The sequence below is a fragment of the Hordeum vulgare genome, chromosome 3H, assembly GCF_904849725.1.
Source record: "Hordeum vulgare subsp. vulgare chromosome 3H, MorexV3_pseudomolecules_assembly, whole genome shotgun sequence".
NCBI classification, from domain to species: Eukaryota; Viridiplantae; Streptophyta; class Magnoliopsida; order Poales; family Poaceae; genus Hordeum; species Hordeum vulgare.
In genome coordinates, this window is record NC_058520.1 from 536,660,868 (window position 1) to 536,678,551 (window position 17,684).

At 40.8% G+C, this 17,684-nt stretch overlaps 1 protein-coding gene across 1 annotated transcript; it reads left to right on the forward strand.

Annotated features, from left to right (window-relative positions):
* Positions 1 to 1,983: 1,983 nt before the first annotated feature.
* LOC123444793 (DNA polymerase alpha catalytic subunit) lies at positions 1,984 to 11,726 on the forward strand. The gene is made up of 31 exons (XM_045121642.1): positions 1,984 to 3,132; positions 3,536 to 3,703; positions 3,791 to 3,874; positions 3,956 to 4,030; positions 4,102 to 4,166; positions 4,271 to 4,361; positions 4,504 to 4,689; positions 5,015 to 5,178; positions 5,275 to 5,389; positions 5,488 to 5,667; positions 5,742 to 5,855; positions 5,964 to 6,083; positions 6,198 to 6,518; positions 6,620 to 6,712; positions 7,961 to 8,079; positions 8,176 to 8,248; positions 8,339 to 8,395; positions 8,548 to 8,640; positions 8,735 to 8,854; positions 8,925 to 9,022; positions 9,099 to 9,144; positions 9,319 to 9,432; positions 9,536 to 9,616; positions 9,901 to 10,014; positions 10,103 to 10,192; positions 10,288 to 10,367; positions 10,450 to 10,657; positions 10,731 to 10,784; positions 10,886 to 11,005; positions 11,086 to 11,160; positions 11,239 to 11,726. Exons 1-31 carry the CDS (start codon positions 1,984 to 1,986, stop codon positions 11,383 to 11,385), a joined length of 4,614 nt encoding a protein of 1,537 aa, XP_044977577.1. The 3' UTR covers positions 11,386 to 11,726.
* Positions 11,727 to 17,684: the final 5,958 nt, after the last annotated feature.

Genomic DNA, 17,684 nt, shown 5'->3' on the forward strand with positions numbered 1-17,684 from the left:
GGACAGCACGATGGCCTCCACGAGCTGCGTCTCGTATGCCGCGTTCTCCTTCTCAGCCTTGCGACGCTCTTCCTCCTGGTCCTCGTCGCGAACGACGGGCGGGGCGGCGAAGGGCACGACTGCACGTCGCGCACGCGCGCGGGCACTGCTCCTCGTGCTCGAGCGCAAATCATACCTCCGAGTCACGTGAGTTGCTGCTGCCGCAAGTGACTCACCTCCTCCGCGTGCCCCCGCGCCGACCACGACACAGCCGACACCGGGATCCTCTTCAGATCCAAATGCCAGTCGTGCGGGAGGGTCACGTCCGGGTTACGACAGCGGGATGCGGTGCTCCCAGTGCCACTCTCCTTGATGCACCGGGACGCTGATCCGCTGGCGAGGCCGGCGGGGAGACGCTAGTGGGGGGAGCGCGCAGGGATGGACGACGGGGGACTTGCCCTTGTTCTGGGCGAAGAAGCCGACCATGGGCGATGGTAGGGCTTGGTCACCGATGAGAGAGCAGAGAGGTAGCGAGATGGGGACGGGGTTTTGGAAGCAGATGAGGCCGAACCCCACCGCATGCTCGAATTAAAAAAAAAAGATCGCGGTCGCTGACACATGGGCCCGTGAAAGGCGGGCGTCATTAATTAAGTTGACCACGGGTAGTTGGACGGCCGCCGGGTGTGAATGGAGCGGACACCGAAAGGGCGCATGCGTCTGCGCCGACGGAATTCAACCCCAAATTTGGGCTGAAAATGGATCGACGTGGACGCAAAGCGAACACGTTTTGATAATGAATCCGCACGTTGGACCATCGTTTTCCTCAGATTGCAACAAAGTGAGCTTAATCCCTAAAGGATAGCCCATAACTAGGAAACTCCTACCCGTCGCTCATTGCGGTAGGAAAGAGCTGCAGCGCACATGGAAGCGCGAACAATTTTGATAGTAAATTATAAAACTCTGATCAATTTTGAGAAATTGCGAACAAATTTTTAGAGGAAAATATTTTTTGAATCCCGAGAACAAAATTTTGAAAAATAAAACAAGTTTGGAAAACCTGAACTAATTCGAAAGCGCGAACAAATTTTTAAAATACTCACATATTTTGAATTCTGAGAACAAATTTTAAAATCGAGAATAATTTTGAAAAATCCTAAACAAATTTGGAAGCGCGGACAATTTTTTATAGCCCAAACATTTTTTGAATCTTTAGAACAAAATTTTGAAAACCCCAAACAAATTTGGAAGCGTGAACAATTTTGAACATTTTTTAAAACAATGAAAAAAATTTGGAAGCGTGAACAATTTTTTAAAGTATGAACATTTTTGTAATCTTGAAAACAGATTTTTAAACCAAGAACAATTTTGAAAAATCATAACAAATCTTGAAGGCCAAACAATTTTTTTGAACATGTTTAAATGAAAAACAAAATTTTAAACTGAGAAATTTTTACGAACATTTTTGAAATTGTAAGAACATTTTTTGAAAATCCAAAACATTTTTTGAAAAACCCAGAATTTTTTTTAGAAAATAAAAACATTTTGCGAATTTGAGCACCAATTTTTGACAGAAGATTTTTTGTATTTATGAATGAAGTTTGGAAAACGATAAAGTTTTGTAATTTGAAACATTTGCCACCCTGTATGCGTTTGCCCGACTATTTGCCCAAAGAGCGGCAAATATGTTTGCCACAAAGAGCGGCAAATAGGGTATTCCGGTGATAGCTGTAGCAAGCCCAGAACGCCGAGTGTCTTTTTAGGAAAGGCCCAGTTACGCGTGGATGTGCTGCTTCTTCTCCAACCGATCTGAAAAACCCTAGACCCAGCGGCTACCGCTCCCCCGAAAACTCTGCGCGCCAAATGCTCGAACACCTTCCCGCCAAAGCCACACCCGCACATTCGCAATAGATCCACGCTCTCCCCGCCTGCGCGCGATTCAGAGAAAGAGCCCGAGGGAGAGATACGAGAGAGAGAGAAAGGGGGAGCAAAAGAGAAGGCGAAGCCATGGACGACGCTCCCGCCGACGCCTCCGGCCGCCGCACGCGCACCCGGGGCACCGAGGCGGTGGCGCGCTCCGCGGCGCTCGAGCGCCTCCGCGCCATCCGCGGCGGCGGCGCCCGCTCCGCCGCCGCCGTCCAGGTGCGGATGGAGGACCCGATCTACGACACCGTCGCCGAGGAGGACTACGCCGCCCTCGTCGCCCGCCGCCGCGAGGACGCCGGCGCCTTCATCATCGACGACGACGGCCTCGGCTACGTCGACGACGGCCGCGAGGAGGACTGGACCCACCGCGCCCTCCCTTCCTCCTCCGACGAGGGATCTGGCGCCGAGGATGGCGCCCCCCGCAAGCGGAAGCAGCCGCGCCCTCCCCAGGCGAAGCGTCCGCCCCAGCAGTCTTCTGCCATGGCGTCCCTCTCCGCCGCCGGTGCGATGACGGGCAAGGACCGCCTCTCCGCCATGTTCACCTCCTCCTTTTTTAAGAAGTCGGGCAGCGACCGCACCAGGGGCTCGTCCCTGGCCGCGGACAGCATCGTGGACGACGTCATCGCCGAGTTCGCCCCCGATGAGAAAGATCGCGAGGAGCGCCGTCGTCGCGTTGGCAGGGTCTCTGCCCCGACTCCGCCGCCTGCTCCAGTTGCCCAAATTAAGGCAATTCAACCAGCCGTACATGCTGAAATGGAGGTTAGATCGGATAATGGGCACGAGGCTGATGGGGTTTCAGACCATGGAAATGATATGGAGGTGGAATTGCAGCCAGAGGTGGAACTGAAGCCTGATGTGGAAATGCAACCCAAATTAGAAGCAGCTCCAGGTTCTAGTGCTGAATTGGTTGATGAAAATAAGAGCTCGGAGGAACTGAAGCAAGAGGCTAATGGGGAGGTGAAGATAGAGAAGGTGCACCGTTTAAATGCTAAGATTAAGGCAGAGGGCACCAAGAATGGTGATATGTTGAGTGCAACAGCAGGTTGGATGAAGATATGTGGGGATGGGGAGAATGGAGGAGGCGAGGGAGAGGTGGCTGTTCATGCTACCGCCGATGTCGATGAAAGCTCGGAGTTTGAGCTGAAGGATGGAGCCCTGCCGTTCTATGTGCTGGATGCATATGAGGAGCCCTTTGGTATCAATTCAGGCACAGTCTATTTGTTTGGGAAGGTAAATGTCATTCCTACTAAGTTTCTATTGAAGTATTCTGGTAAATCATCCTTATAAGAGACATATGTATAGTTGCCGACATCTGTCGAAGTGCTTTGTTTTTGTTCACACAATATTCACCAGCACCAAAATAAGTGATTCTTTAGCTTTTAGCGGATAGCTGATTTATATAAATTATTATGTGGTGCTTCATGTATTTTAGTGAATGAATCAATGTATTCCATAGGCACGGATCATTACTTCCATAAAGTACACTATTTTTCTTTGAAGCTCCATTTATTGCTATGGTCAAGCATGTCAACTTTTTTGAATAGTTGCATGTTCTATTGGATTATCAGCTATTACATGTTTGCAGCTCTAGGTTATACACTGGACTCTTTTGACCGACCGCTTTTCTTTGTAGGTTGTAATAGGCAAGAGGTTCCATAGTTGCTGTGTCGTTGTAAAAAATATGCAAAGGTGCATATATGCAATCCCAAGCAGTTCAGTATTCCCAAGGGACACAATATCAAGGATAGAGAAGAACTCCACAAGTTCTGATGCTTTGCCATCACTTCGAGCAACTTTACATGTGAGTTATTGATTATTTTCATGTACTAAGCTAAATGTTCATTGCAACATATTTATCTCATATGCACACTGCATATCGTTTTACCAGGAGTTGTCATCTGGACTAAAGAGTGAAATAGCTGACAAGTTGTCTGACCTCAATGTTTCAAATTTTGTGATGACTCCAGTCAAGGTTTGTAGGTGGAACCATCCTGTAACTTCAACCCCTGTAATATCCTTGTCTGTGCTAATTTTTCATTTTGGCATGCCTTAGAGGAACTATGCATTTGAGAGGACCGATGTGCCAACCGGTGAGCAGTATGTCCTGAAAATCAATTACCCATACAAGGTATGTTTCTTGAGCAATGCATCTTCTGTCTCGTATTCCCTTTTTTACTTATATCATATGCATTTTTGTAGGATCCTGTGGTACCAGCTGACCTTAGAGGTGAACATTTCCATGCGTTACTTGGGACAAACAATAGGTACGATTCATAAAATGTGCGACCCATGCTATGCACAGCAATTCCAGTGTTGTAGTCTGCATGCCAAATCCTTTCCTCACACTGTAACCATTGTACCTTTTCAGTGCACTTGAGCTGTTTCTCATCAAAAGGAAGATCAAGGGTCCTTCATGGCTATCCATTTCTAAATTTGTGGCATGTCCATCTACTCAGCGGGTATATCCTTGACCTCATGCTGTCCTCTCATTCCAGGCTGTGTTTTATATCTAAGTTATCTGGTTCTCTTAGTCTTGTAGCTCCTGCCTGATTCTTTGTTGCATTATATTGGTGGTGCTGATGGTTTTTGGCGTTTCCACAGGTCAGCTGGTGTAAATTTGAAGTTACAGTCGACTGCCCAAAAGACATTTCTGTTTTGATGACAAGTACTACACTGGAAGTCCCCCCAGTTGTAGTTGCTGCTGTTAATCTTAAAACTATCATAAATGAGAAACACAACGTGCATGAGATTGTGTCAGCATCAGTCATATGCTGTCACCAAGTAAAAGTAAGCATGCTAATCTGGGGTTGAAGTATTTTATTCTAGTATTTGTTTGTACATATGTAATCAGTTTAGGTATCAGGTAGGTAAATGTTTATCTTTGTCTTGTGGAACAAAATTTTCTAGAAAAGCTGACATACCTTGGCAATGATGTATCAAGCAAATGGAACCTTCCATGCCTCTGAATATATGAAGCAGTTCTTTTTAGACAAACTGATGCACTTTGGGTTTATCTGAAACAATTATCGAGCCTACATATTGTGAAATTATTTTATAAGCTGGAGACATGTTATACCAAATAAACGTTGTTTGCCTTTTGGGGTAATTTCAGATTGATACTCCAATGCGTTCTGAAGATTGGCAGAAACGGGGCACGATCAGCCATTTTACTGTTATGCGCAAGCTTGAAGGTAGCATTTTTCCTATAGGCCTCACCAAAGAAGCTTCTGATAGGAACCAGAAGGCTGGTAGCAACGTGCTGGCACTAGAGAGCAGGTGGGTACTGTTGTTGCTTTTGCATTTTACATGTTCCTTTGAACAAATCTGAGTTCTCATCTTTGCATTTATTAATCTTTCCTGTTCCATTTTCAGCGAACGTGCTTTGTTAAATCGCTTGATGATTGAACTTAGTAAACTTGATTGTGATGTACTTGTGGGGCACAACATTTCGGGATTTGACCTGGATGTCCTTCTGCACCGTGCTCAGGTTTTTATAATTATATTTCTGGTTTATCTTTATACCTTTATAGAACCTGTACCAGTAGCTCCCTGTTCTCCTTGGTAACTTATGCCTTTTTCTTCTAGACCTGCAAAGTAGCAAGCAGCATGTGGTCCAAAATTGGTCGCCTTAGAAGATCAGTAATGCCCAGGCTTACCAAAGGAAACACACTATATGGTTCTGGGGCAAGTCCAGGAATTATGTCCTGCATTGCTGGCCGTCTCCTCTGTGACACCTACTTATGCTCTCGCGATCTTCTGCGGGAGGTAACCAGCATTTTAACTGTTTGGTGCAATCTTAAAGCCAAACTTAACAACTCTAACCTATACGTTTTACGCAGGTGAGTTATTCTCTGACACAACTTGCAGAGACGCAATTGAAAAAAGACAGAAGAGAGGTTTCACCACATGATATTCCTCCAATGTTCCAATCATCGGGAACACTTCTAAAGCTGGTGTGGTTTCTTTGAATTCAAAAATCATGCTTACTTCTTTCAAGAGAATGCCATGTCTTAAGAATTATGAACTGAAGCAATCTGTACCAATTTATCATCCTCATGTAGGTTGAGTGTGGTGAGACTGATGCATGGCTTTCTTTGGAGCTCATGTTCCACTTGAGTGTTCTCCCGCTTACACGCCAACTGACAAATATTAGTGGTAATCTGTGGGGAAAAACTCTCCAGGTATACCATCATTATTTTTATGCAAAGTTACATCTGCAACAACGCAGTCTTCTTTGAAAAAAGGACAAAAGACAACGTTGTGTTGACATGATCTCTCACATGAAATGGACGCAGGGTGCTAGAGCTCAGAGGGTGGAATATCTGCTGTTGCATTCATTCCATGCAAAAAAATTCATTTTGCCAGATAAGTTTGCTGCACGCAACAAGGAGCTGAACTCTGCAAAACGAAAACTTAATACTGATACCGAAGGTGGAAACGCTGCTGATGGTGCTGCTGATCCTTCCATTGATGATGAGGTGCATAATGGTGATCAAGGTAAAGTAAAAAAAGGCCCTTCATATGCTGGTGGGTTGGTTTTGGAGCCTAAAAAAGGTCTATACGACAAGTATATTCTACTTCTGGACTTCAACAGTCTTTATCCTTCAATAATTCAGGTGAGTCGTTATTTTTCACAGATTCTGTAAGTTCTGCCTTATCTGTTAAGTGATGCCCTTGATATATATTCACTGTTTGTTTTATTCTCTTCTCCCCTCAGGAATTCAATATCTGCTTCACCACTGTTGAGCGTTCTTCTGATGGCAATCTTCCTAACCTGCCAACTTCAAAGGCTACTGGTGTTTTGCCTGAGGTACTTACATACATATGTGTTTTTATTCAGATATGGTGTTTTTCCTTACTTGGGGGACCAGGGCAAACATTGTTTTGCAATTTTTTGAGCTGCTAGCTGGTAACGACATACTAACATGCCACAGGTGGGATACCCTATGGGTAACATCTATATTGCTTTGAAACTTTGCCACCAAGAATATAACAAATAAAAAGTTTGCTTTCAGCTCATTTTTCTGAGTGACTTGTAATTAATAATCACAGAGTTGTGCTCCCTTGCCAATTTTAAATCCTATGAGAATTCACAATCCTTGGTTTTGGAATAGACTACTGAGACATATTCTTCTGGTCATTTTGGTGTGCAAGTAATAGAACTCACCTGATTTGCCATCAAACTCATTGGCTTCTTTGTGGATGCCAAAAGAAGTATACACTTAAGAGCATCTCCAAAAGAGGCACTAGAAGTAGCCCGTGCTGGAAAACCCGCTAATTTAGCGCGCAGAGCATCTCCAACAGACGCCGCAAAAGCCAGCACGCTGCAAAATCCATCCAGCGCGCTGGGAATTTCTGCATCGCACGCGGGATATTTGGTGCGTGGCGTACAAAGCGCTATACAATCTGGAGACGACGCGCAAAGACCAACTGCTCCGCTCCCTTTGCTCGTCCCGCCTCAAGCTCGCCGCTGCAGCCACTCCTTGCAGCTCGCCGCCGCCGGCCGCCGCCACTCCTCCGTGTGCTCGTCCTGGCACGGGGCGGAGCTGCCGCTGCCCTTCTGCTCGCCGCCTCCCTGCAGCGCCTCGAGCTCGCCGGCCAGGAGCGCGTGCGTTGGCCGGCGGAAGATGGTTTGCAAGCTAGCTTGCTCCAATGATTGGGGACCTAATTGCGTTTTTGTTTTTGTCAGATGGGCTTATTTGTAAATGTTATAGGGACCTGTTTGTTGTAGACATATTTGTGGCGCTCTATTTTTTAGTGCGTCTGCTGGACTGCTACGCGCTGCTTGCTATATTTTTGTGCGTCTGCTGGAATGAATCGGCCACGGCGCGCTAAAATTACTAAAATGGCGCTGTGAAATTATTTTAGCGCGCCGCTTTTTTGGGCGCCTGTTGGAGATGCTCTAAGGAACACAAAGGGCTTACTTGGACTGTACTTTAGCACGTGATTGTTTGTCCTGTCTTTACTTTTCTCTGTACTTCAGTTATTGATGAAATGTAGCTTTTCGCCAGGGCATAATTTTGTTCTAACATGTTTGCAATCATGGCTAACAACACAGTTGCTGAAGAGTTTGGTGGAGAGGAGAAGAATGGTTAAATCATGGCTCAAAACTGCCTCTGGTCTCAAAAGGCAGCAGTTTGATATTCAACAGCAAGCTTTGAAGCTTACTGCAAATAGGTAAAAAAATACATGTCACAAACATTAGTAATTCCTCTTGCATTCATCCAGTGCGATCAATGGGCTCTAACTTATCCTTTTAACTTTATGCTCCAGTATGTATGGTTGCTTGGGCTTTTCTAATTCTAGGTTTTTTGCAAAGCCGCTTGCTGAGCTTATTACCCTACAAGTGAGAACATACTTTCTCTCCTTCAAAATTAATTTACAAACATGTGCTACATATTTGTCGTGACTGATATACGCTATGATGCCCCTGCAGGGTAGAGAGATCTTGCAAAACACTGTTGATCTGGTTCAGAATAATTTAAACCTGGAGGTATGTATATTACAAACTTATGTTTATAAATATCTCAGTGGTAATAACCTCTCTAAGATATCAAAAGAATCTTGCTTATAACAAGATTCAACACTAACTTCCTTTACAAATAAATTGGTCATATTGATATTTCTTTTCATTTTATTGGACAGGTTATTTATGGCGACACTGACTCCATAATGATATATACTGGACTGGATGACATCTCCAAGGCAAAAGCAATTGCTGGAAAGGTCATTCAGGAGGTAGGACTCTGATATTTAAATCACAGCCTTGGGTACTAAACTATGATCTATGAGCAGCACAAAAACATCAACTTACCATGACTGCTTTATGCAGGTGAACAAGAAGTACCGTTGTCTGGAGATTGATCTTGATGGTGTATACAAAAGAATGTTGCTTCTCAAAAAGAAGAAGTATGCTGCCATTAAAGTGACACTAGATGGTAGTTTAAGAGAGGTGTGTGCCTATTCCAACTTAATATTTAATTAGTAAAACTAGGGGAGCTACTCTAACATGCTTGATACAGAACATTGAGCGCAAGGGACTTGATATGGTCAGGCGTGATTGGAGTTTGCTGTCTAAAGAAATTGGTGATTTTTGCCTGAATCAAATTCTGTCTGGAGGGTAAGTATTTTAGTCGCCATTAATTTTGCTTGAAATGTTCCCTTTTATCTCATCCATGTTAAAACTGTTTCTACAGGACATGTGATGATGTTATTGAGTCAATACATAATTCTCTCGTCCAGGTGAGCAGCCTATAATATATTCTTCATCTCTTAAGTTTTCCTTCTCCATATTTTCTGAAAGGCATTAATTTGGTTGCTACCACTCCTCACTAGAGTTTTGACTGTACGTGCATTGGTGCTATATTTGTTAGTGTAATAAAATGTATGATTGACTGAATATGAGTATTGTTGCAGGTCCAAGCACAGATGAAAAGTGGTCAAATAGAGCTTGAAAAATATATCATCACAAAGAGTCTGACGAAAGCGCCAGAAGATTACCCAGATGCTAAAAACCAGCCTCATGTCCAGGTAAGATTTACCTGTTCTTTTTCTTTTGGTCATTTGTTTTTGAGATTAATGGGAAACTGATGAGCTCAGCTGAGCGTTGTCTTCATTTGATTGTGTTTTTCAGGTTGCTTTAAGACTGAAGCAAAATGGTTTCTCTGGATGCTCTGCAGGTGATACAGTTCCTTACATTATTTGCACACAACAGGTATTGCAACAATTCACTTTTCTTGTCTTTCATGTATACCTAAGTACGTAGTATTTGTTCTTGGGTTTCTCTTACTGTGCTATTATTGTTAACCTCTGCTTTGACCTAACGAGAACTCATTAATGGAACATAATTTTTCGTTTGTCTGAAATTATCTTAACTTAAAAAATGTAATCCTGCCGCTAGAATGTTTTGGAAAAGCTTTCTTTGAAATATTCAATCAGACCTTAAATTTACTTGACTATTAAGGGTCAATTCTAACTTTATTTGGCTATTCCAAACAGGATTCTGATAATACACATTCTGGGGGAATTGCTCAAAGAGCTAGGCATCCAGATGAGTTAAAACGAGACCCTAACAAGTGGATGATTGACATCGAGTATTATTTGTCACAACAGGTCCTCCTTTGCATATAAGAAAATATATAGTTCTTCTATGCTACATTTATCTGTACTGTATTGTTCTAATTCTGAATTGCTTTTACAGATTCATCCTGTCGTTTCTCGTCTATGCGCTTCAATTGAAGGTACTAGCCCAGCCCGACTGGCTGAATGTCTTGGACTTGATTCATCCAAGGTGTGCATTAGCTCTTGCTTCATGGTTAACTATGTAACTAAATAAGAAAGTTCTGCTATCATGTGTTTTTGATCCTTATAAATCCTTGGAATCAGTTCCAATCAAGATTGACCGGGTCTAGCAACGAAGATACGTCTAGCATGCTCTTATCTGTAATTGATGATGAAGGCGAGAGGTAAACATATAATATGCTTATTTCGCTTTGATTCGTGTGGTCCGTAACTTCCAACTATAAATAACATGAGTAATACTTGCAGATATCGTGGCTGCGAGCCAATGTGCTTATCATGCCCAAGCTGTACCTCTACCTTCGAGTGCCCCCCTGTATCAAGTCTGATTGCTAGTTTATCAGATCCAAATGAAGGAAAAGACGCTACTGTGAATTTCTGGCATCGGATGCGGTGTCCAAGATGTCCAGATGACACTGATGAGTGCAGAGTTTCTCCTGCTGTGCTCTCCAACCAGGTTAATACCACTTCATGTAGTATGATTTAGCATTCTGATTGCTGAGCTGAAATTGATTTTTTTTTCATGCCAGATAAAAAGACAGGCTGATACTTTCATCAATCGGTATTATAAAGGTTTGCTGATGGTAAGTATAGTTTCCACTTCTGATTGGTATTTCACATTCTCTGACCTTTGGGTGCCTGTCTACATGTAACGGACCTTTGCTTTTGGCCTATTTCTTTCCAGTGTGATGACGAGGGTTGCAAATATTCAACTCACATAGTGAACCTTAGAGTGATGGGGGATTCTGAGAGAGGAACCATCTGCCCGAACTATCCACAATGCAACGGCCGTCTAGTCAGACAGGTTTGTTGATACATGCTTAAGTTTACAGTGTGCTTATTTGTTCTTTGATGGCGACTAATACTTATTCTGTGTGTTGACAGTACACAGAGGCAGATCTATACAGGCAATTGTCCTACTTTTGTTATGTACTTGATGCAGCCCGCTGTCTTGAGAAGGTTAGACATAACCCAATTGCTGTTTTTTCCGTTTCCCTTTGTAAATGCTGTAGTTGATGTAAAGATCTTTACATGCAGTTGGACCAGAAGATTCGGCTTCCCTTTGAGAAAGAGTTTGCAGTATTAAACCAAACCATAAGCTTGGCATTTCTGGAGATTCAGAAAATCCGTGACAGATGTGCTTTTGGATGGGTTCAATTGACAGATCTAGCAGTGTCAATCTGATAAGCCACTGTTTGCTGTAATCTCAAGCATTGTTGACCTGAGCAAGAAGCTCCCCATGGACCGCGGTACACTGCGTTGTTGAAACTTGATCTGCTGTTGTAGGTGAAAGGAACTGGAAGCCAAATGATTGACCTTGGCCAGTTGCCCACATCATGTTGCATTTAAATACAAATGTTCTAACCAGTTGTTTCAGAGACCCTCCTTTGTGCCATCCCTAGATTTTCAAAGTGTATATTGTACTACTGTTGTAAATATGTAGCATCCATAAATCCCATGTTTTGTAGTGACATACTTTGAATACTAAATTTATCATCAGTCTAGTTCTTCCTTATTATCTTAAATTTATCACAATCCAGTTGCTTGCTTACTGATTCTAATATATTTAGCAAGTTATTTTTTTTGACAGTCGTCTGTAACAAGGTTTATCAGGCATCAGAAACTAAAAGAAAACAAGGTATTTGTGTGAGTGTATCAGATAGATTACTAGTGCTCTGATAGTTGGAATCCTTGACAAAGAGCAACTTGTTCCAGTTATGCTGGATTTTTCAGATGTTCGTCTTGTTCTTTTATATACCAGCCAGATATCTCACTTGTACTGCCTCTGTTTTTAAATGTGAGTTTTTTTTAGAGATTTCAACATGGACAACACATTGAGCAAAATGAGTGAATCCACATTTAAAATAAGTCTAGACATATCAAATGAAAAACTGACTGAATCAGTTATTTGCATAATCTGACAGGCATAAAGCCGTACATTTTGGTTCTTGTCCTGTGAACTCTAGGCTGTGGCAAAATGAACCACATGAACTAGCTTGGCATATGACAGATGCTACACACCAAACCTTAAACCTAGCTAAGTTCTGAAATCTGTCCAAATCAAGAGGCTTTAGCAGCAAGAATTTAGCATCCAAAACTTTAACCAGATGCTGCATACGGAGTAGTAGTAAACTCTCACCCTGGCTATTAGGAAGTTCTAGGGGATTAACCTACTGCCAGCAGCCAAGTTAAATATGTGCTGGACCAGAATGTGGGTTGGTTTGATCAACTACCATTGGAAGCGAGGTATACACTGTCGCGTGTGAGTGGGTTGAGCGAGCGATCCTACCTTCACTTTCATTGGAGTCTTTCCTACAGAGCATGTGAGTAGGTTGAGGGAGCGATTCTACCTTCACTTTCATTGGAGTCTTTTCTACAGAGCGTGTGATCATCCAGGGACGATTTCATGGGAGTAAAGGGGACACTATTCTTATGATATGGTTGAGTTTTATCTTAATGATCTTTAGGTGTTGCGGACTTTGGATAGAGTTTTAATCATAAGTGCACATGATCCAAGTACGGAAAGTATGTTAGCTTATGCCTTCCCCTCATCTAAAACTACAATAATAATTACCGGTCTAGTTATGGATTGGCTAGAGATAAATCTTTATCTTGTGTTACAAAAAGATTTCTACTAAACAACTAGCTTTTATTATCTTACAAGTTATCCATTGTTTTATTCTCGCAAATTACTTCTAGTTTTATTCCTGCAAAATAGTTTCATACTCGTTCTAGGTAAAGTAAGTGTTAACGTAGAGTTGTATTGGTGGTTGATAGAACTTGAGAGAATATTAATTCTACCTTTAGCTCCTCGTTGGGTTCAACACTCTTACTTATCGAAAAAGGCCACAAACGATCCACTACACTTGTGGGTTATCAAGACCTTTTCTCGCGCCGTTGTCGGGGAGCAACAACGTGGGGTTGATATTCTCTTGTGTGCTTGTTTGCTTTATCTTTAAGCAATTTTATTTGAAGTTCTTGTTTTCTATCTTTAGTTATGTCTAGAAAACGCAAAATACAAAAAAAATATAGTTGTACTTGCTACCGAAAGTTGAGGAACCACTAGTATTCCGTATTGCCGAAGCAATTCTACTTGAATCATCTTCGATCTCTTCGTGTTCGTGCTGAAAAGCCAACTAGCTTAGTTGAGGAAAAAAAAACATTAGATGAGTATGCTTATTTTGTGCGACACCACTTATCTCGAAGAAGGGAAACTCTTAGGGTATAAAATTAATTGTTTGAATCGCTATGCTTGGAATTTATATGAAATACATGATTTTACTTATTGTTCTCAAGACACTAAAAACATCTTTCCTATCAATGTCTGTTTAATGACAATGAAATACTATGTTCTTATGCCAAGGATGTCTACAGTTATTATGATATTGAAAAAAATGAAGAATTTGTTGCTTTTAAGGATGCATATGAAATTGCTTCTTTGATTGAAAAGTACGATGCTATTCTTTACAAATCTGAAAATTTGTCATACTTAAATATTGCTATGAAAACTATACTTCTAATGCTTATGTTATAGAATTTATTGAAAGAATGTTTGCTTGCTTGGAAGATATTAATATTTTGCAGGAATCTATGGAAGAAGGAATTGCTAAAATCGTGAGCTCATTAGACGAAAAAAATGAGGAGAGCGAAGAACAAAAGGAGGAAGAGCGGATTGATCACTCGTACCCACCTTCTAATGAGAGTAACTCTTTAACTCATACATTGTTTAATTTTCCTTCGTGCTTACCGTAGGATGAATGCTTTTGCTATGATCCCTTGGATTCATTTGAAATAATCCTTTTTGATGAACTTGATGCTTGCTATGCTTGTGGCCATGATGCCAATATGAATTATGCTCCTGCTTGCAGTTATTATGAGAGAGGAACCAAATCTTTACCTCTCTATGTTTCCAATATGATAAAATTGCAAGAAACTACCTATGCTATGTATTGACCTTTACTTTTTGTGAAAGAATTGTTCTTTTATGACATGACAATGCATAGGAAGAGAGATATACTTTGTTTTTACATGATATATATTGTTTTTTGCTCACTACTAAATTACCAGTCATTGTTAATTAAAATTGGATTTGATATACCTTGGGATCCGGGTGGATCAATTACTTGACCATTATATGCCTAACTTAATGACTTTAAAAAATGCGCTATCAGGGAGACACCCCGAAAGTTTTAGAGAGTCATTTTATTCTTTTATGTGATTTTAAAATAATTAAAAACAAAAAATAAATAAAATGAGGAACCTAAACTTTTTTAAAAAGAAAAGTGAAAGTGAGAAGGACGAGCACCGTTGAAGTGAGGGCTAGCCTTGAACTATGTCCATGCCCATGGAAACTTTGTGAATCTTGATTATAGAAAAATTTCAAAAAAATAATAATTACCGCCTTGTACAAATTCATTGTATTATAAAAATATTGTGTCAAGAAAGAATGTTTGAATTGCTTGTTTGATATGTGCTCTGCAAAAAAGAAACTTTAGCTGTAGTGTTTGATTTTTCCTATTTTTCTAGAACGTAAAAGATCCTGAAATTTGTACATAGTACTGTTATGCAATTTATTACCACATCCTAAGTTTCAGAATTTTATGAGTTATACAGGTATACATTTCATCTGCATCTTTATAGACTGTCCTGTTTCTCACAAATTGTTGTTATAGTTGCTTTGTTTGCTTATGTTTGAGTTCTTGCTGAGCTTCATTAACTCGAGAGCCATAGAATTGTGATAGCATATAGTAGGTAATCTTGGATTATAATTATACAATAATGTTATTGCAGAACATGATGAGATTTGATGTTATATATACCTTACTTTTTTAGAGGTGTCACAGTTGGGGACCTTCTCTAACACCCCCCCTGAATTTCACCAAGGTGCACCCCTCCCTCCCTCTCCTCCCCCCTTATCTCCAATCACAAATCTACATGTTGCTTCTTACTTTAATTCCGCAATAAGTAGTAGGTAGCCACAACCCTAAACCCTAAACCCTAAACCCTAACCCTAGTGGTCTGACGTGGGAGTTTTTCATTGGATTAAAGGAGAGGGTGAGGCCCACCCCACCTGAAAATCGGAGGGGGTGTGTTTAGATTAGATGGAAGTTTTTGTAATATATATAGGTGTTGGTAGGTTTAGGATTTTCGCCGTTACACCAACCTCACTCAACGGATTTTAAACATTCGAGCCCCTTCCACAAGGGAAGTTCGCGGATTTTTAAAGTCGAAGGCTTCCTTTGCAATCAAACTAGCACGTGCAAAAATGCAAGTAAGTACCATTGTACAATAACTTTTCAGTTTTTACTTACACGACTTGCAAAGAGCGTGCATTTTCTGGCATTGTGGTCAGGTTGTGTGTCAGAACCATTTGTAAATATTGTCTGGTCCTATAACTCCATCCTACAAATAACTCCTTTCTTATTTCTTTCTACCTAAATAATTTAGGTGCTTGATATCTTGTGAAATCAAAGTTTGATTTACCTTCTATTTGGACAAATGTGTTTATTCCGACGAGATATTCAAAACAAGACCAATATTAAATATATTATTAGATAATATTATTTTTACAAATATATTTAAGAATGGTCTTCTTTTAAAGTACTAATCTTAAGAAACATAAATATGCAAACGAATTGTAAATCAAATTTTGGGTTCAAAAGCTAAAATGTATTCTAACATTTAAAATCATTGGAAAAAAGCATGTGTTGGTGACAGGAGAGAGGTCACATGAAATGGAAGGTTAACACTGTGAAAAAAAAGTGACCGGTTGATGTGACCTAATTCACATGCATGAACACGAATCTTCATCATGCATGATCAACGGCCGATGCATGCATGATATGTCGATAAATACTCCCTCTGTCTCTAAATATAACTTTTTAAAAGATTTCACCAAGGGTCTACATACAAAACAAAATAAATGAATCTACACTTTAAAATATGTTTATATACATCCGTACGTAGTTTGCTAGTGGAATCTATAGAAAAACTTATATTTAAAAACGAAAGGAGTAGTATGCTTTTCTCCACGACTTGCACCATTGTGATCGTTGTAAGAAGTGAACCCCACACAAAAACACAGAAACCTACCATAGCTCTGCCTTTGCAGGCTCACGAGACACGACTATGCCCTGCAGTCATTTTTCGCATGCAATTCCCCGGTACGGTCATCCGGGAAGTGTCCTCGAGGACGACTTCCATACAATTCTTGCGAGAGGTGGAGAAGCGTCTACGGGTAAAGCGTCGTATCCATATAACTGCCTGCCACCTACGCTCCGCCATCCATTCCAAGTTTAGGGACCTAGGTTATAGTATCCCTATCAAAGAGCTGATGAAGGGGATGAGCGAAAGAGGTCATCTACCGGACGCGGTTCAACTAGCGGAGACTCTTGAAAAAGATGGACTAAAAAGTCCCCAAGTTAGCGGTTCAGCTAGCTCAGTAGTGCTATACATACATAGGTTTACAAGAATTTTACAGTCAGATGGATTCTAATTGAAGATTAAGGAAACTAGTTAGCATGCACGTGCAACGCACGTCTAAAATAAGAAACGATATGTCAAACATCAGAAATCCTAACAAAGTATATGATAAATTTATTGAAAGTTTCAAATTTTACATGTAATGGATAACAGCTAATTCCTTACTCTTACAAGTAATTATAATTACCAATCTTCATGAATCAACATGCCTCTTGAATCCATATCAAACATCCTCTATATATGTTTCATTTACAACATATGAATAAAGTGCAGCCTTATTGCCCTTCTCACTATTCTGAAAAATTGGAAGTTTAAAATCATTTTCCAAGCACAGAATTGTAGTGAGGCTTTGTTGAACCTTCTCGCTGTGGCCGGTAGGAAGACAAGTTTTTGTAGTAGCAAAATAAAGCAAACAAATCAAGACTTCGTTAAACAAGAAGCCATGCTAAGTCTGAGCTATACATCCTCTCACACTCCATAACCTCTTGTTAAATATACATTTTAATATCATATTATTCTTCCAGTCAAACAAATTCACAACCATGATATGCACGTTCATTTTAAAAATGGATTGACCCAACCGTACGAAAAATAAATAAAGGATTCATACAAGGAATAAAAAATGACAAATATTGCATAAGGAAACCCAACGAAGACTAATAGTCATTGAAGATTTAGAAACAATTGAAAGGATGTTCGAGCCATCTTACCAATTTGTCAGTTATATTTTATTGAAAGGATGTTCGAGCCATCTTATCAATTTGCCAGTTATATTTTACAGCAAGAAAAAGGACAAGACAGCTGAGACAACACTAATAGATGTAAGGCACTAAGAAAGCAGCTAGATAAATATGCAAATATACCAAAATTTTTAGCATGAGGGTGAAAAGACATAGGGCCACTAAAATTTGAGATGATCCAAGAGTAATATATTTGTCAGTGATTATTGATACTGACATATGTATTCCGGTGCGGGAGTTGGGCAAGTCCCTCGCCGTCGT